We start from the raw sequence: 19298 nt of genomic DNA on the forward strand, positions 1-19298 counted from the left end.
CCTTCTAGCACGGAAGTTTTGCAAATCATAATTATAAGGTTTTATAGTAAGGCTGACTGGAAAGTTGAATCAGGACGTTCCTTGGGAATACAGAGTACTCCAGAGGAAAATTAGAATTCAAGGTTACAGAATTCCCATTGTCAATCCTTATATAATACTTAAGATATCAGATAGAAATATATACTAATATATTTAAGTGCAAAACTGATTTAGTTCTTATAAACTCATACAAGGATCAAAGAAACAGACCTTGTAACATCCTTTACAGACCTATAGGGGATAGATGCCTTCTCCAAGTTACTTACATCATACTATTAAGACAGACTCCCAGATCGTTTCAGTTCACCCTGGAAATGTTTGACTTAGCTAAAATAGTGTCAGAAGAGTTACTCAATGCTGAACTAGTTGCTCCGTAATTTCCTGTCTTTTTTCCAGTTAAAGAGAAAAATTCTGTCGATTTTAAATAGTCTGTTTTGTAGATTCTGACCTCCTACCACACAGTTTGGCAATTTTTTTTTTTTTTTCTGTAAAGCACCAGTAGCAAATATCTTAGGCTTTCTGGTCCATATATATGGTCTCTTGCAGCTCCCCTGTTCAGAAACAGAGAAGCAACCACAGACAATATATAGACAAATGAGAGTAGTTGTTACAATAAAGTTTTATTTTATGGACACTGAAATTTGAATTTCATATAATTTTCATTTGTCATGAAACATTTTTCTTTTGAATTGTTTCCACCTTGTAAAAATGTAAAAAGCATTCTTAGTTTATGGACCAGATTTGGCCTATTCACTATAGTTTTCCAGTCCTCTTTCGAGATAAAAGAGTGGATTCTCCATGACTTCTTGAAGTTCATATTTTTTTTAATAACAGTATTTGGAAGGTAATCTGTATATCCTAAAGTAGAGAAGTACTAAAAGATTTTAAGAAGTCTTTTAGGGTGACATTTCAGAACAAAACAATAGCAGCCTTTACCAGAGGCCTCTCTTCTCTTTCTTCTGGCTGAAGAAATTAGACATGCCCATCTAGATGCACAGTATGGTTCCTCATCAGTCAAGACCAGAATAGTTGACATGACACATATAACAAGCTTTTTACTGAGGATCTGCTATGTGAAAGCCTTAGAAACAGAGATGAGACACATGTGTTCCTGCCCTCCTATAGTTTACAGTATGGTGCTGACTTACCAGAACACTATTTGAATCTTAAATAGCCTCTGGAAGTTTATTTTCAGCATCATGTAAGTTTGTAGGACATTTTAAACAGTTTGTCTACATCATACAATAGAAAGAATAGTTTTGTGTCATAATTTTAGAGATTTTATGAGCCAAGAAAATCTACTCCAGTCAGTTGAGGGTATGTGCATTTGTTCATTTACATGGGATCCATGAGTATACAGAGTTCTGTGTCTCTAGATGATGAGTTATTCAGAGCTTATAACTTCTCTAGCCTAACTGGCTGACATGGCTCTAAACGGAAATTATTTTATTATAATTCATATTTCATCAAACCATCTATTTGATCAAAGAAGAAACTATATCTTAAAATTGTTATTTTAAGAAGTTCAAAAGATTTTAGAGACATATTTTCACTTTTTGCATGTGTGGTCACAGATGAATAGTGAGCAATTAGTAGCCCTGTACTTCCCTGTGGTGTCCGTTTGTATGTACCATTGCATGTTTTTGACTGTTTGTTTCCACAGTGTATAAGAGCTAACTTTAGCTGTGATAACTTGTGCATGGAAATGTAACAGACTGCAAAATGAAATCTTTGGAAAATATAGACATTTGGTCTAATTATGTCTTTGTTACATTATATTTACCTGGATTTCCCTCCATTGTTTGATATACATCTATATAAATTCTCCAGTTGCTATATTCTTCAGCTGAGTTTTTTCAGCTCTTTTATTTTTATGCAAATCTCCAAGAAAAAGCATGAATAATTAGACAAGCAAAAACAGAAATGTAATTCCTTGGCAATCATTTGAAAATAATACATCAACTTAGAAAATGCCTATGATAGCCTGTGAGTTCTTTGCAAAAATTTAGTACCAATATTATGCTGATGAGGAATCAATTTTATACTTTTCTTTATAGTGGAGGGAAAATCAGTGGGAAGGGAGTACATTTTGTACAAAGTAGTAATGAAATATTTTCAGTTTTAATTGCTTCTGTTAGTGTCCCTGTATGTATTTTCTCTCTGTTTGCTTTTCATTTGTGCATGGTTTTCCTTTTTCAAAAATTCCTTCACAATTACCTTCATGATCATAGGCTTTCTGGAGGATAAATCTTCATTGAATTTTTGTGGCTCTAATTGTTATAAGTAGGTTTTATACAATGTATAAAGAAATTTTATTTTAGTTGATTGGAATAAACATAAGGAGTTATGTTCATAGAAGCCAAAATCTAGTAAGAGGACAAGTTGGACCCATTCTTGCCACTAGACTCCTTACCGTCATATTTTCAAGGGACATTAACTCTTAAGACAGTTTTTTAGAAGCCACTTGAGACCTTCTTAGCAATTCTTTTGACTTGTGTACTTTAGAGCGATAGTATCTCTTTTTCATTATTTTTTCCTTCTGTAATTTACTCTCCTCCTTTGCTTTCATCCTGATCGGAAGCCAGCATTACTTTGTTAAAATTTTACTTAGCCTAACACTGGAGAATTATTTTTGAGTTTCTACAGGATGGATTTTTACTTTAATTTTGATACAAACATGGACATTCTGAGGAGCTCTTAATGTTTCCTTCTCCTGTATGATCAGATCACTTTATGATAGCAGCTCACTGGTCAGATAGGTCATAGAATATCAGAGCAGAACAGGAGCTTCAAGACCTTAGTTCTAGCCTCTTTGTACCGTAGCTGGGAAAACTGATGCCCAGTTAACTACCCCTGTGAGTTCATAGCTACTTCATGGCAAAGCTGAGATCAGAATCAGAGCTGAAGGATACAGCTCTTTACAATGATTTGGTCAGCTTCATTAGTTAAGAAAGTTATAAAAATAAAACCAAGTGAAAGTTGCTCAGTCGTGTCCCACTTTTTGTGACCTATCGACCCATGGACCATACAGTCCATGGAATTCTCCAGGCCGGAATACTGGAGCCTTTCCCTTCTCCAGGGCATCTTCCCAACCCAGGGATTGAACCCAGGTATCCTGCATTGCAGGTAGATTCTTTACCAGCTGAGCCACAGGGAAGCCTCGTTAAACCAAAGTAAGCACTTACTCCCACTTTTCTGTCTCTGTATCAAGTGGTTACTATTTACCTTTGTGGTTTCATTGTAAAGTCCTATTTCTTTAGGCTTTTCTAGCTATGGTTTTCTTAAAGAATGTTGATCATTTTGCTTCAAATTCATGTATCTGTGAGAGAAGCAAGTAATATTTTCAGAATTATCACTGTGGGAGAAAGCAGAAGGCAGAAATCTTTCTGAGAGATGTGATTAATACCGTATTTCTAAGTTTGACTTAGAAATCCGTCTTCCGCATTTCCAGATTATTTGATTGAAATTGCTAGTTTCATAGATTTTTTTGAAAAGGTTAATATGTGGTTCAACCTAACAGGTCATGGCAATGCTCAAGCATTTATAGCTTACTCAGTTAGTTTTGAACTTCACAGAGATGTTGGGATGTTGGCAGGACAGAGAGTTACTAGCTCTGAGTTGGTAATGATGAAAAATATCCTCAAATTAATTAAATTCAGATAGATTAAGTCACATTTCTAAGTTCTTACGTCTCACTGCAGAACTTATCTCAGTTTTAGGTCTCAGTGTGTACCCCTGTGGTCCAGACACTTTTATCGTTAAGTGAAAGATGATTTCTGCATGTTATCTCATTCAACCCTTTGTCCAAGAGAAGCCCCAAGATGTAGTATCCACACAAAAAGTCAAAGCCATTGTTCTTTATTTGGTAATAAATTACTTCCCTCTTATTAAGAAGTTGTATTCTGGCACCTTCTTTAAGATGATCCCAATTCTTGCTGGTGAGACGATTTGCTAAATCTGTCCTGACCAAGGAAAAATGGCTTTGTTCCTTTGCAAGGAATAACCAAATGTGACTCAAAAGCCATCAGGGCAGCAATTCCCTAACAGCTTGTGGGGTTGCACAACCTTTAGCAAAATAAAAGGATTTGTTCCTGGCATCGTTGAGCATAATTGATTTCTTCATTATGCAAAAGTTGCTTTCATGAGTTTGATATGTGCATTTCTAGGCCAAGTTTGTGACTGAAAGGATTAAGATACTTATCCATTGCAATCTGGGCAGATACAAAATGCTCATTAATAGTTCTTTACAAAGGTGGGATGATGCAGCCCCCAGACTGATAAGATCATATTTCTTCATACTTCACAGTTAGGCTAGACAGGAACAGTAATGAGGCATTATAATTGGGCAGATGACATTTTACAAAAGATTGAAGTTACTTCTTGTCTCTGCATTCCTTTTTGCAATTAATTGCGTCCAGTATGCCAAAAGCTGTACTAAACATCATGACCTACCTTGTCTCAGTAGTCCTCAACTGAATCACTTGTGGAACTTCTTAAAACTATATATATGCTTGGGTTCCAGCTTGGTCTCAGAAAGGATCTGGAAAAAAAATGCCTTTTTTAAGAAAAATTTCCACAAGTGATTCTCATAGTTCTGGATAACTACCACTGCCTTTTCTCCTTTCTTCTTCAAAATCTTGAAATGTCATCTCTGAGTGATTTTAAAGGAAGGTAAAGAAAAAGGAATAAAAATAGCCTTGCAGACATTCTGTTCTGACTATACTATGATCATGAAGGTAGAAGGATGTGTTTCTGCATTCAATAGATTTGAATATGTGAAGTCCTGAGCCTTCATCTTTTCTTTTCTCTGGTTCCTCTCTGCAGTCTCCTTTCAGCCTGCTTCAGGAATGAGCTTGTGGAGCCGCGGAGAGAAACCCCGAGACAATCTGACGCCTTCTTTAGACATTCCAGTCCCCCAGATCGATCAGTGTACCCATAGAGCCCCATCTCTGTATTTTGAGCGTGTGTGTTTATTGTGTTTCTGTGTGTGTGTGTGTGAGTGTGTGTGTGTGTGCGTGTGTGTGTGTGTGCACATGTGTGTGTGTATCCAGCCCTCGTAACCAGGACTTGAAGACACTTTGGCTCAGAGACCCAACTGCTCAAAGGCACACAGCCATTAGTGAGAAAATCTCTGAAGGGACTCAAAACTATACAAGAAAGGACATTTTCTGCAGATTCTGTATCCTTAGATCTAGTATGGGTCTGTCAGGAACCCCTTTGTTTGTCTGTGAGCTTTTGTGTTGTTTCTCAGGAGGCAGGAGCTCAGGTTGGGACGAGGGGCATTACGATGTTTATTGGTACCCTTTTCTGTTACCTTCTGTTGTTTCTGAAACTCATGAAGAAGCTTTTGAGCCGGTCTCAAACTTAGATGTCTTTTTAAGAAAAGGAGAAAAAAAGTTGTTATTGTCTGTGGGTGGCTGAGAGACTCAGTCAAGCCCTTTTAATGCTGGTCATGCAATGATACTGCAAATAGTAACAAGCTAAGGTGTCAAATGTACTGCTGGGCAGAGAGGTGATAACTACCGCGAGTAGCCACTGTAGGGGATGATTCTTTTCTTCTTTTTGAGAACTTACATCATCAGTATCCTCCCCTCATATGTTAGTAGAAAGTTCATTAATGCTGTGTCAGACCCTGCGCTAACAACCCTTGTCAGCATCTGATGTGATAGTCTGTCCTCCTTGCTCCTGGAAACCCTGGAGACCTACTCCTCCAAATTGGTGTTTGGACCCCAAGGAAAGTAAACCTCTTCTGTCATTTTAAGAAGAGGGTAAAACTACCCTGGTGATATTCTTCCAGGCAGTCATATATCATTCTTCAATGCCCAAAGTGGAATTCAAAATCCTAGCACCAAATCTATGATTAACATCTCTGGAGTTCCTGTCCCTCAGTCTGACTCTAAAGGCACCCATATCACTAACATTGTTCAAACTGTCTTGTCAAGGACACTTAGGTTTTGTCTAAGTGATGTCCAAGTAAACACATGTTAAAGTCAACCCTCCTGGCCCAAATATTAGAGTTGATGACTTTTCTTTTTTTGGTTCAGTGAGTTTAGAGGATCTATTTATTTCCATTTTAAAATCATATTTAAAAATAATAATATAAAGACTTAAAAAATTTTCTCCCCATACCAGGTCACCAGCTCTTTATTCTGTCACCAGAGCAATGATTTCTTGTTATTGAGGCTGTTGCTTTATGGATGTGTGATTTTAATTTTCAATAAACTTTTGCATCTTGGTTTATCTTGCAGTTTTTCTTTTCTGTCTCTTTTGCTTTTTTAAAAATCTCTTAAATGCTAGAATATTTTCATTTTAGTGCTTGAAGTACCATGTGTAAGTCAAAAGAGCAAGCAGAAAAGGTCATTTTGGTTCTGTCTACACTGTTGTCAGTAGTTGCTGGTTTTATTTAAGATACTGTGTATCAAGGTCATCAATCCTAAAAACAAATTTTAATGCCATCACTAGCTTGAAAATATGTTTTAGCCCTGTGCATGTTAAATTTCATCATAAAGAGCTAGCCCCTTATAGTATCAGTTGTTTATATCTCTGAACAAGTCTCAAGTTATATCTTCAGCTGCCAAGTTCTTTAGAAGAAATTTAACTCAAATTCCAATTTATTAAATATTTTGGCTTCTGTGACAAAGGCCGTAGAAAATATCCAGAAATCTGTAGTGGAACCTGTTGTCCAATGCTTTAAAAAAAAAATTACATTTTCTGATCTTTGAGTAACTCTTTTTTAAAACTTCAAAAACAATTTTTCTAAGTAAAAATAGTATAGTTGCTTAGAAAAGCACTTAAGAAAAAAGTTGTTTATGTTTGAGATAAAAGTAGAATAGTGAAATCAGATTATCTTGTTACATTGGCACAAGTTTCACTTTCCTTTTAAGGAATTCACAAATTCCTTAAAGGGTGAGTAAATATGTGTAGTTTTTTAACATTTGCATTTTCTTTCAGACTTTTTGTTCTGAAATTCACTCTATTTTTATGGAAGTTTTTAATGTGTTTGTAGTGATGTTTATATACATGCATATATGTGAACTGATGGAACATATTTTATAATTACAGTTAATCTAGCTGGAGAAGAAACACTGTCTTTTGTCTTTAGAAGCAAAATTCCCCAGATAGGGAGAAAAGTTACACACGGATGGTAGTGGGCAGAATTTCCAAGAGGAACCATACCTTTTCTCATGCTCCATGTCTCCCCTCCGTCCTTTTTTTGACCCCTCTCATACCTGTGGTGTTTCCAGGATCCGAGACTGCACTCCAGCAATGGTTTGGTAAGATAGCTTCACCCTGATACATTGCCAGATTCCACTAGAGAGTTATCTTTTCTTTAGCAATGGAAGATTGAAGGACACAGAAGGAATCCTTTGGTGGAATTCTAGGCATCTCCAGCAAAGTGGTGAAGACTTTGAATTTGTGTCTTCTCAAGAATCTTAACTCTCTGCCACATATATACTCACTAGACTCGGAATCTGGAAACCCGATTTCAATCCTGGATAATCCTAAAGCTCTCTTGTGGTTCTGAGATATGGGATTTTATTCCTAGAAATATACACAGAAACCTACGTTAACAGTGTTAAGAATTAGAACTTGATTTTACCAGGACTTCTACTCAAAACTAGAAATACATGGAATGTACCTTTTCTAATTTTTGTATGTTGGATTCCTGAAAAAATCTAAAGTACCTCTAAAGAAAATGACCTGAGGCTTACACCTTGTTATTTTTCTGGGGAAATCTATATTCTTACTTTTTCCATTTAGTGTGTGTGTATTGTGTGTGTGTGCACATTTTCTTTTTTGAGTGGGGACAGAAACCATAATGGCACAGATTATGTTATCTCTGAATACTTTTTCCATCTCTTCATATGCCCCAGCAATATTTAGGATTGTCTGCTCAAACATTGTGACATTATACTTGTAAAGGAAAAAAAAAATTGTTCTTCAAGGCCTTTGAATTGGTCATGATTTTTTCAGCTTTGCTCCCTTTTCCAGAGCACATAGAGATGTTCAGAATATTTTCTACATCAGATATACAAGCTTATAATAAACAGATGACCACAACCTTTCTCCTTATAGCTTTAACACTCACTTCAGCATTAAAGGAGATGCATTCAAAGTTTCTGAACTTTTCAGACTCTCTTATTCTTATTCATCTCTTCACCCTAATTTCTGGATTTGTCCAGCTAAGAGTCCTTGCCACTTCTTCCTATTAATTCTTAAACTGACACCTCTTATCCCCTTGACTACACACTAAAGTATTAAACATTTGGGGCTGGAGGGGAAAAGCAAAAGGCAGCAATGTCTCTTGAGCACCTACAATTTACAGGACAAAATCCAGGACTCTTACATAATCTGATTTAATCTCCATAGCAAGTCTTCTGGAGTGAGTGTAATACCTGTTCTACAGATTAAGGAAATGAGACTCAAGAGATTTGTATAAAACCCAAAATCCCTTAACTGATTTGTGTCAGATCTAAAATATTAACCCAGATGTTTTGATTGGCTCCAAAATTCATGTTCCTTCTTTGTTCATCTATGATTTATGACCTACCTTCCTCAAAAATAGTTTAGGTGGTTTAAAAATGAACTAATAAAATGATAGAAAAATAAAGACCACAAATGGAACAGGAGAAAGGCATTGTAATAGGATGTGGAAGAAGGCATTCACTATAATTAAGGGTCCAGGGAAAATTCAGAGCTTTTAAATACACTTTCACTTTCCTCAGTTCAGTTCAGTCGCTCAGTCATGTCTGACTTTTTGCGACCCCATGAATCGCAGCACTCCAGGCCTCCCTGTCCATCACCAGCTCCCGGAGTTTATTCAAAGTCATGCCCATCGAGTCGGTGATGCCATCCAGCCATCTCATCCTCTGTCGTCCCCTTCTCCTCCTGCCCCCAATCCCTCCCAGAATCAGGGTCTTTTCCAGTGAGTCAACTCGTTGCATGAGGTGGCCAAAGTATTGGAGTTTCAGCTTCAGCATCAGTCCTTCCAATGAACACCCAGGACTGATCTCCTTAGTGGTGGACATTAATGCTTCAAGCAATGTTTCCATTAGTTCTTGCTGTACATGTGACTGACTGGGGAGGGTAGGAGGGATAAGTAGACATTTCTTTAGGTTACAGAGGACCAGTCTGCCTCTGGAGTCTGGGCAACCTGGCATCTTTGTTACTTTGTGGTGGGTAAAGATAAAGGAAGAAGCACCTAGTGAAGTTTCTCTTGGTCACCCTGCCCTGAGCTTTCTTGCACTTCAGTATGAACTTAACAAATATTCCTAGGTATATTCAAACGTGCTGACTCATGCAGGGCTTCTCCACAGGGGTGGAGTGGACCTGGGGATACCTAGGACTCCCTTTACGACATCCTTTGTTCCGTGCTTTGTCTCAGCCTTCTGGGTTTCTTTCACTACTTCACCTACGTCTTGATTATGTAACCTATTGCACTGTCTTACTTCTGGGAAAGTGCCACAGAATGAAAGGAAATGCTTTGGATTAAGAGAAGAGCCCTCTCAGCTCATCATTTAGAGCCATGTTTGACTTGGGCCCATTTTTTCTGAGTCTTATGTTTACCCATCTGTACAATAGGCATTATTGTTTCTGCCCATGTACCTGCCATCCCATGTCCATGTGAGACTCATTCAGAAAATGGATAAAGGAGAGCTTGGTAACCTGAACAATCTTACAATTGGGAGAGTTTATTATATAAATGCCTGTTTATACAACAAGGATCTAAACTTGTCTTCTTGAGGAGGGCTAAAGTGAGAAATCAGTACCCTCCCGCTTTAAGGCAGCGATTGTAAAATGCACCTGAATTGTCAATTGCACATTGAATGTTGTGTTCATTTATGCAAATATAGCCTATTATTTGAATTCCTCTGGCCAAGGCTGTTCAGTGATATGGAATGGAGGCTTCTATGTTTTGTGTAATTATGGAGGATGCAGAGTGGCAGCTTTGAAGTCCAAGTCTAGCCCTACTGTAGCACTCAGGTGTTAGAACCACTTGTTATTTTTTCAGACATTATTATACCATGCTTGTTTGGAACTTGGATTCATGTACAGAGCCTTCTAAATCTGATACACACACAAACAAAACTTGACTATACAAGTTTGTATGGCTCCAACAGGGAGGAGACAAATAGGAACAAAATAATACATCTTATTTGAAAAGTGTCATAGGGGAGGTTTTCCCCTTTTACATGCTCAGCCCAATCTTCATTTTATGGGCACAGATTACTCACCGTAAGTGTCTGATAGTGTCTGATAGTGCATATAAGTCTTCCTCATATTGTTCAGTTATCACCATAGTTCTACAAAGTTGGTTAGATTATAATCACCATATATCCTCTATTCTATGAGCTTCTCAGAGATGAGATAATTTCTTATGAGTTTACCCATGTCTAGCATCTAACTCATGTGGTAAGTATATATATATATATATTTAGTTTACAAACATTTTAGTTTTCTGTTGAGGGATGTTTACTGGCTTGCACAGGGACCTATAGCTTTCTAATATATGATGAAGGAAGACTCAAGTCTTGAATTTCTGACTCCATATCCCCTAATTCTGGTAGAAATCATTAGTTCTATATTCAAAGTCAGGAATGGCAGCTGAATAGGGAATATCATATATAATATAATACATAGTGCTATGTACATTCTCGGTCCCTGCAGTTCTGTCTGACTCTTTGTGACACCACAGACCATAGCCCACCAGGCTCCTCTGTCCATGGGATTTTTCCCAGCAAGAATACTAGAGTGGGTTGCCATGCCCGCCTCCAGGGGATCTTCCTGACCCAGAGATTGAACCCCTGTCTTCTGTATCTCCTGCATTGCAGGTGGATTCTTTGCCACTGTGCCACCAGGGAAGCCATCATACGTAGTAGGACAAACCAGTTCTAGTTAGTTTGCAAATCAAAGTAATGCTGAATGGAAAACTGCATTTCTTCTTCCCTTTCTAAGAGACACAGATTTGATCTCTCAATGGAGAAGATCCCCTGGAGTAGGAAATGGCAACCCACTCCAGTATTCTTGCCTGAAAAATTCTGTGGACACAGGAACCTGGCAGGCTACAGTTTATGGGGTCATAAACAGTCGAACAGAACTGATCACGTGCACAAACACACACACACACACACACACACTCACACACAGACATACACACACTGACACACACACATGCCCCAGAGACTTGTGGAAGCTTAACAGAACAATTGTTTGGACTCTCAGATTCCCTCTGTGTAGAGAGGCTCTTGGTATTCTGATGGGATCCCTCATGGCCCAGGAACAGCTAAGTTGAGAAAGCATGTTTCCATGTTGAGGCCTCTGCATGATGGCTGCCAAATACCCTGTTTGATTGGCTTTATGGTTACTTTCTGCATATCCCAAATGGCCAAGCAAGCTCCAGCTACAGGTGAAACACCTCAGCCACAATTTTAGCTCACCATCTCCATGTCTTTCATAAGCCTTTTGGTCTTCAATCGGTTCTTTTCCCTTTTCGATTTTCACATTGAGAGGGATGGAGAAAACAAAAGGGGGAAAAGAAGATGCAATGATTTCCCCTCTCACAAAGGAGATGCTTTAGGAAGATACTCATCTCTGTCCTGTAGTCACGTAGGAAACATACGATATGATGATAGCCTTGTGATCCCTGCCAAGGAAGGAGAGATTCTCAGATGGAAACAGAGATAAGTTCCTGTCATTGCTCTGGAGGAATATTTTTACACCTATATAGTTAGGGCCATGTTTTAATCTGAGACCTGTTGGAAATGACCGGTCTCCACTCCTCAGCATCCTGTGCTTACCATCCTTCCCGTGTTTGTGTTCCCAGGACCTCGATGCAGTCTCAGTCTTCCTACGGTAACAGCTCCCCACCTCTGAACAAAATGAACAGCATGAACAAGCTGCCTTCCGTGAGCCAGCTTATCAACCCTCAGCAGCGCAACGCCCTCACTCCCACCACCATTCCTGATGGCATGGGAGCCAACAGTAAGAGCATCTCCCTTGAGCTGCAGCTGGAGAACCAGCAGGGCTAGTGTAGGGAAAGACTCTGCTCTGGGATCGGGGAGGCTTGCTCTGAAGCTGTATGGGAGTCACAGAGAGACAGGACAGATTGAAGCTGAGTGGCTTAAATTTCTCTTGGGCAAAGTTGTCTCACTTTTAAGATCTGTGACTCATTGCAGAGCACATTGGTAGAGATGGAGAAAGCTGTTCCTTTAGTAGGGACTAGGATATCTGTGGAAAGAACAGTCTGCTTCCTGCCATCTTGGATGGGGACCCACCTTCTACAATCTTTGAGATTGTCAGTAGGAAACATGGCCAACTTGTTGGAAGCAGCATAGTGTGGTGGACTTAAAATCTAGAGAAACATATTATAGTCTGGACTCCATTGCAGCATCAGCTGTGTAACTCTGGACAAGTCACCTCTCTGATCTAATGCTCAATTTTCCATTTATAAAATTATCACTCTGCACACTTAACAGTTTATCGGTCTGTGACTCCACACTTTTGGTCTTCTCAAATCATCCCCTTCATCCAATACACAGTTATTAAAGAATCAACATAGGAAAAGGAGCCTCCTTTTTATTTACTCACACAGAGATTCCTCATATCAACTAAGTATAACTATAAGAGAAAATGTGTGAATTGAGCCTGGAAATGGATGCTGATCGGTACATAGCTTTGCTGTAAATATAATTAGCTTGTCCACTAGAACTTAATCTAACAGAGTGGATATCCAAACTTGAAAGAAAAAAAAAAAAAAAAGATAGCAAACACGCAGTGAGATGGCAAAAATACAGAAGGGTTACAAAGCCTAAATACATCTATGTGTCTTGTAATCACCCTCATAAAGCAGTGCCTCAGTCTTATCCTAGAAATCCTCATGTTTTTGATCAATCCTTCAAATATGCATTTCACTGTTGCCTTGAAGAGACTGGGTTTTCTTTTTTTTTTTTTAACTTTTTATTTTGTATTGGAGTATAGCTGATTAACAGTGTTGTGACAGTTTCAGCAAAGGGACTCAGCTACACATATACATGTACCCATTCTCCTCCAAACTCTGCTCCCATCCAGGCAGGGAGGCTCGGATTGTGACTCTCTCTGGTTCTGATAGCACCTGTTCAGACTGTTTTGACATTAGAGGTATATGAGGTTTGGTTCCTTGGTATGGCAATGCAGACATTAAAGCCAGACCACTCTCTCACTAGTGACAAATACATCCTAAGACTAAACCTGAACCCTCAATAGGTCTACTACTTTGGCAATAAAAGGGGAAGGAACCATTTATTATTATTATTATTATTTTGCTTTCTCTCTGATGAGATCTTAGAGTCCTCAACTTTTTTTCGAGATGACAAAACAGTGATAGTGGTAATGATCCTTCACATTTGTGTAACAGTTTGCATTCTTTTCTCCTTATTTATGCTTAATAATTTTCCTCTGGTGGCATCAGGAAAGTCAGAGGGGAACTGATGAGACATTCTTGGCCTGTGCGCTCTAGCTGACTAGCTGGTGGTAGAGGCCTTTCCCCTTTGGTAAACTACAGTTCACTAAAATAGAAGCAAATTACCTTCATCTTTTTGTGGACATGTTATTTTTTTTGCTTTATATTCTTTTATACCTAAAAACAAAATCTGTTTCATAATTATTATTGGTATTGAGCTTTTCTTCTCTATGAGTGTTGACAGTTTGTTCTTTAGTAAGAAACCAGTCCAAGTTGGTGTTGTTCCCAAACATAATCCTGAAATGGGCCAGAAAAAAAGAGCTAGGGTCTTTCATTGCCTCCTTCCTTCTGAGACACTTGGTTCCCTACAAATATTGCAGTGAATTCTCTCATTCCCAAACCAGTATCCCAAAGGGCCCTTTCTCATTCACGGATTTGTTCATTTGTTTGCATAACTTAAGTTTCCTGGGCGTCTGCTCTATGCCAGGCACTGTGCTTGGGTCTCTGGGGAACCAGACATGTATCAGGTCTAATCTCCATGCTTAAAGAGATTAGCCTAGTGAAGGAGGCAGAAATATAACTCAGGAAGGCAGATACAAGGAGAACTATATTAACATCAGGAGCAGCAAGTATTAGAAGGAGACAGAGCAGTAGAAGTAGAAAACAGAATGGGAAGAGATTGTTCTAAGAGAATGTCCCATGGTCAAGAAGTATGTCATTAGTTTGGAGTTTGGTAACTCTTCTGTTCAGTGAGATGTAAGGTGCTTAGAGGGGTGTAGGGAGAGATAAGACTGGAAAGGAAGGCTGGTAGATTAGGCCCTTGGTAACGTTAAACCAGGTGAGATGGACCACTAGGATGCTGGTATGTGATAACAGCAGTAACCCTCTCTGTTCCTCCTGCTTCTGTTCAGTTCCTATGATGGGCACCCACATGCCAATGGCTGGAGACATGAATGGACTCAGCCCCACCCAGGCCCTCCCTCCCCCACTCTCCATGCCATCCACCTCCCACTGCACCCCCCCACCTCCGTACCCCACAGATTGCAGCCTTGTCAGGTGAGTCCACAGCATATCCCCTGGGGGCCTGTCCTAAGCATCTCTGGGTGGTGGAGGGCGGACACTGTCAAAGTTAATAGCACAGCTGGAAAGAAAGCAAGCAACCCTGTGGTTCAAGTTCAGTTATCTCTAATCTATGGAGTCATCAGTAGTATTTAATCAAAGCAACCATAATAATCAACATGGGAAAAAGTGAAAATGTGAGTTTATAGGCATATAAGTGTTCATGCCTGTTTTCTCCGTCTTCACTTACTCCCTTACTCCTCCATCATATTTTTACAGTCAGTTGTGACCTTTAAATTGGTGCTCAGGGCTGGGGTTCCCAAAAGGGCAGTCAACTTGCTATCTTGCTCCCTTTCCTGCTCTCTAGGCCTCGTAGCTCTCAACCACTATGGGATCATTATTTTGAAACTGATGTCCATCAAAAAGTTTGAATGTTAGCAAAAATGACAGGGACTGTCAAGAAGCCAGTGGCCTCTTCTGCTTTGTCATATGAGAAACAGGGACATTTCAGGAAAGGGAGTTCAGATAGCCAGAAGGAAGAAAGCTGTGAAACCTAGAAATTTGTTTCCAGCAGAGACAAGCGTAGGTGTCCAAGTCTCATGCCTGTTGCCTATCATCTGCTTGCGCTTCATGTGCAGAAGGACTTTTTCACTTGACTGCTGGAATAACAGGTGTTGGTTCCCACGTGACTGATGCCGCAGCATTAGCAGTGTCAGTCAGAAAGATGGCCAAGGGCATGGCTCATCCCATCCAGTATCTGGCTCTATGATGATTGTGGTACCATTGATCTGAGACTAGGAAAGAAAAGAAGGGGATCTGCATTTTGAAGAGGACATAAATCAGAAAGTGTTGATGACTTCACAGTATGGTGGCCTACAATTTTTCCTTAGCCACATAAACCATTCTCAGAAACCTCAGATACAAACAATCAAAGTGATCAAAGTGGAGATGCTATTTTTGAAGTGAAGGGCCAGGAGGCAAGAGGGTTGAAAACCTGAGCAATGGACTCCTTCCTTTCACCCCCTGCAATGGCTCCTATGACACTGATATGCAACCCCTGGATCTCCACTCATTCACCATGAAAAATCTCTGCTCCACAGAAATCCTTAAGCAGTTGACTTTAATCTCTGTAGATCTAAATTAAAGTTTATGTCACTAATCATCCCGAAACCTCCAATCCAAGGCCCCACATATATTTTATCTACCCCTAGTCTCTTCTGTAGGGCATCCCAGGGAAAAATGTTGGGTTTTCCTTTATCTTGCCAATGCAGTTGGGGTGAACTTTCTTTTTCTGTTTCCTCCTTCCTCTTCCCTCCTCCCTCTGCAGTTTCTTAGCAAGGTTGGGCTGTTCATCATGTCTGGACTATTTCACGACCCAGGGGCTGACCACCATCTATCAGATTGAGCATTACTCCATGGATGTAAGTAACTGTTAGACTTTTCTCTTGAGTTTTATTTCTTAATTTCCTCCCTCTGGTGACATCCACCTTGTAATTGAATCCCCTCTGTTTTTGTCTATCCCCAATCCTCAATTTTGATGAAACCCATAACCGTATTAGAAAGATCCCCAGACCTCCACATCTACATTTGAGAAGCTCAGGACTCAGCCATCCTCAGCTTGTCTGATCAGTCAGCAGTCTTCTATTACATGCATACTATGTGCAGAGTAGGAGAAAGATCTGATTCCCACCTTCAAGGAATATATGATCTCTGAAGAGTTCAGAGGACTTTCTAGAAGTTCTCATTAATTGATGTAAGATCCCAGGGAGGAGAGCAGGAAGCTGGTGATGTTATTCTCACTTTAAAACATGGGGGGACAACAGTATAGTCATTTGGCTGGATTAGTTGATGTCAGAACCAGGAATAGAACACTGAGGTGTAAGCTTCTAGCCTTTCACCCTATTAAGTGAACTTTTCTGCCTTTCCTTAAAATAGGACATGATAGGGGATTGAGCTGTGTCTCAATAAGAACCATATGTTTGTTCATGATCAAATCTACCAGAATAGGGTCCAGGCATCCCTGACCACTGGGAAAGATCACTGGGTATGAATTCAAGTCCCAGTCATTCTTTTTAGTGGTGATAAGAACATGGTGTAATCACTTTGCTTCTCTGGGTCTCAGTTAATCAAATTGGGTTCAAAATCACTGCCTTCTGGCTTTGATAGCCTTTAGAGCAACCTGGATGGGAGGGAACTTATTCTTGCTTCTACAGTCCCTCTTGAACTACTGCTCACGTGGGTGGGAGCTCATTTCGTTCTGGTTTACAGCAATCTGGTTTTTCTCCCAGGCTACGCTATATGCTGCTCTGTTTGGGGTCCACTCTCCTCCCTTCTAGCTTCCAGAGGGCCCTTGGGCTGGTGGAAGAAGATATTCTCTGCCTCTGCTGCTGCTTCTGTAGTTGAGACCTTTTTTTGCCCCCCTCCTTGAGCACCGATGCCAGAGAGAGCCCTGCAGTGTAAGAACACCCCTGCCCTGTGGTAATGAGCATATGCTGCACTGCCCTCATGCCCGCCCTTCTTCACCCCTCAACCACCCCTGGCTGCTGCTCCCTAATGGAAGAAATTACAAGTAAAAGCCACAAAGAAAGCTTTAGGAATAACGTTCTAACAGGTTTCCAAGAACTTCACAATGATGTCCATCCATTGAAGGCAGTTTGACACAAGTCATTGTGTTACGCTGTGTTTGAGAACCTTACATGATGGAACAGGAACTTTGTCCCTTCCTTATATTTTTAAAGTTTTGTCCTCTACTTACTCACTTGTCCCCAGTGGGGGCTGTGTCAGGATGACTCTTTGGTTGTTAGGATCTGCCGATGTTCTCCGCAAGTCCATCTCTACTGGTGTTAGTTAGGTCCTGGGCCAGGCTCTAGGCCACAGCTATCCCACCCATCAGGATAAGTTCAGATCTATCCAGAAAGTAATGCAGTTCAATGGAGCCTAGTTTACAAAGAGTTTTGGATTTATTTGGGGTTTTAGAAGCATACAGAGGTATGCTCACTTATCTATTTGTGGACTAACTTCTTTATAATGTATTCTCCTGCTAGAATAGGAAATTAGAGTATTCATACTGCTCATTTCCAAATTAAGAAATATTGGGAGGCTATCTAATTTCTGCTTCCTCACTTCAGCTTCTTCCTGTTCATCACTGGAAATAGACACTTCCTTTTCAGCTTGTCTCTCAATACCAGTCTTAGTTACTTCACATACTTCCCTGGAAATAATATGGTTAAATTTCACTGTTTTTATAAGTATTCCCTCTAAGATGCAAGAATGGGTTAATCATGGTATAACATAGTAATAATACAGATGACTGAGATTTACATAGTGTGCTTTATAATTTGCAATATACTTTCATATCCACATTTGCATATGAGTCCACATTATATGTTGACCTTAAAAGGACTTGTATCCCACTTGTCAATGAAGAAACCGAGGCCAGTAGGAAATAAATGACTTGATGGAGGTCTAGAGCTAGTCAGTGACAGAATAAGAACTTCTGCCAAGGTCTTCTGATGCCAAGCACAATGTTCTTTCTACCTACCATGCTGCTCCATAAAAAAATGTCAACCATCACTAAAACAGGCTAATGAAGAACTAATGCAGATAAACAAAGATGCTACCATAGTTAGTTAAGATCAATCATCTTTGTAATGCCTTCTGCCCCCATCCATAGAGTGTGGACACTTACTCTGTGTTTTGATACCCTGATTTATCCAAACACCAAAAGATCTTTCAACCATTAGGACAGTGATAGGTTCAGAGGCTGTCCTGAGTTCCCAGTTCATTCACTTAATTGTATAATTTTAGATTTATCAACCTCTCTGACCTTTAGCTTTTCTGTCTATAAAATAGACATAATAATACTGACCACAAATCTTAGCATTAAATAGGATGATGAATAAAAAATGATTAATTGAATGCCTGGCATATCGAAAGTATTCAGTGTTTGTTAGTAATCTTTTTTTTTTTCCTATCTCCTTCTATGAGAAGTGGTAGCATTCTATTATCTTTCTTCTAGTGATTGTAGATTTGAGAGTTGCCAGCTTCCTTTACCTGGTGTTTTTGTTTGGGGATTTTTATTCTGTGATCTAAGTATTACCTCTATTTTACCAATGAGGAAACAGAAACCAATAGAGCTTAAATATAATACTCTACAAGAAGAGATGACACCTCAAGGCTGTATCTTTGTGCTTAGTTACGTATATCTCAAAGATTCATAAAGAGCTGATTTTATTGTCGAATTTAGAGTTCAATAAATGCAGGTCAATTAAAGCCAAGCATTGGGGAACCAAATGGTGTGAACTAAATGTCAATTTGTCTCTTTGTCCTAATTCTCCTGGATTCACTTCCCTATTGCGCAGGATTTGGCAAGTCTAAAAATACCTGAGCAATTCCGACATGTCATCTGGAAAGGCATCCTGGACCACCGGCAGCTCCACGACTTCTCCTCCCCTCCCCACCTCCTGCGGACCCCAAGTGGCGCCTCCACAGTCAGCGTGGGCTCCAGTGAGACCCGGGGTGAGCGTGTCATTGACGCTGTCCGCTTCACCCTCCGCCAGACCATCTCCTTCCCACCCCGAGATGAGTGGAATGATTTCAACTTTGACATGGATGCTCGGCGCAACAAGCAACAGCGTATCAAAGAAGAGGGCGAGTGAGCTGGGCGTTGTGGTGCAGGCTCTTCCCATTTTCCCATCTGCCTACCCTCTATGCCCCCTACCCCCACAGGGCACTACTGCTTAACCAGCCAAGCCTTTTCCCT

At 39.8% G+C, this 19298-nt stretch overlaps 1 protein-coding gene across 3 annotated transcripts in view; it reads left to right on the forward strand.

The window, feature by feature from the left end:
- The window catches only part of TP63 (tumor protein p63), a 246224-nt gene extending 227030 nt beyond the window's left edge, over positions 1 to 19194 (forward strand). For 2 of the 3 annotated variants that reach the window (XM_061167911.1, XM_061167912.1), the window contains exons 11-14: positions 11864 to 12021; positions 14389 to 14533; positions 15864 to 15957; positions 18898 to 19194. In XM_061167911.1, coding sequence (XP_061023894.1) covers positions 11864 to 12021; positions 14389 to 14533; positions 15864 to 15957; positions 18898 to 19194 — 694 coding nt within the window. Of the gene's footprint in view, positions 1 to 4863; positions 4979 to 11863; positions 12022 to 14388; positions 14534 to 15863; positions 15958 to 18897 lie in introns of those variants that run through there. The other variant, XM_061167913.1, reaches the window with a different exon arrangement.
- Positions 19195 to 19298: the final 104 nt, after the last annotated feature.

This window comes from Dama dama, chromosome 19 (assembly GCF_033118175.1).
Source record: "Dama dama isolate Ldn47 chromosome 19, ASM3311817v1, whole genome shotgun sequence".
Classification (NCBI taxonomy): domain Eukaryota; kingdom Metazoa; phylum Chordata; class Mammalia; order Artiodactyla; family Cervidae; genus Dama; species Dama dama.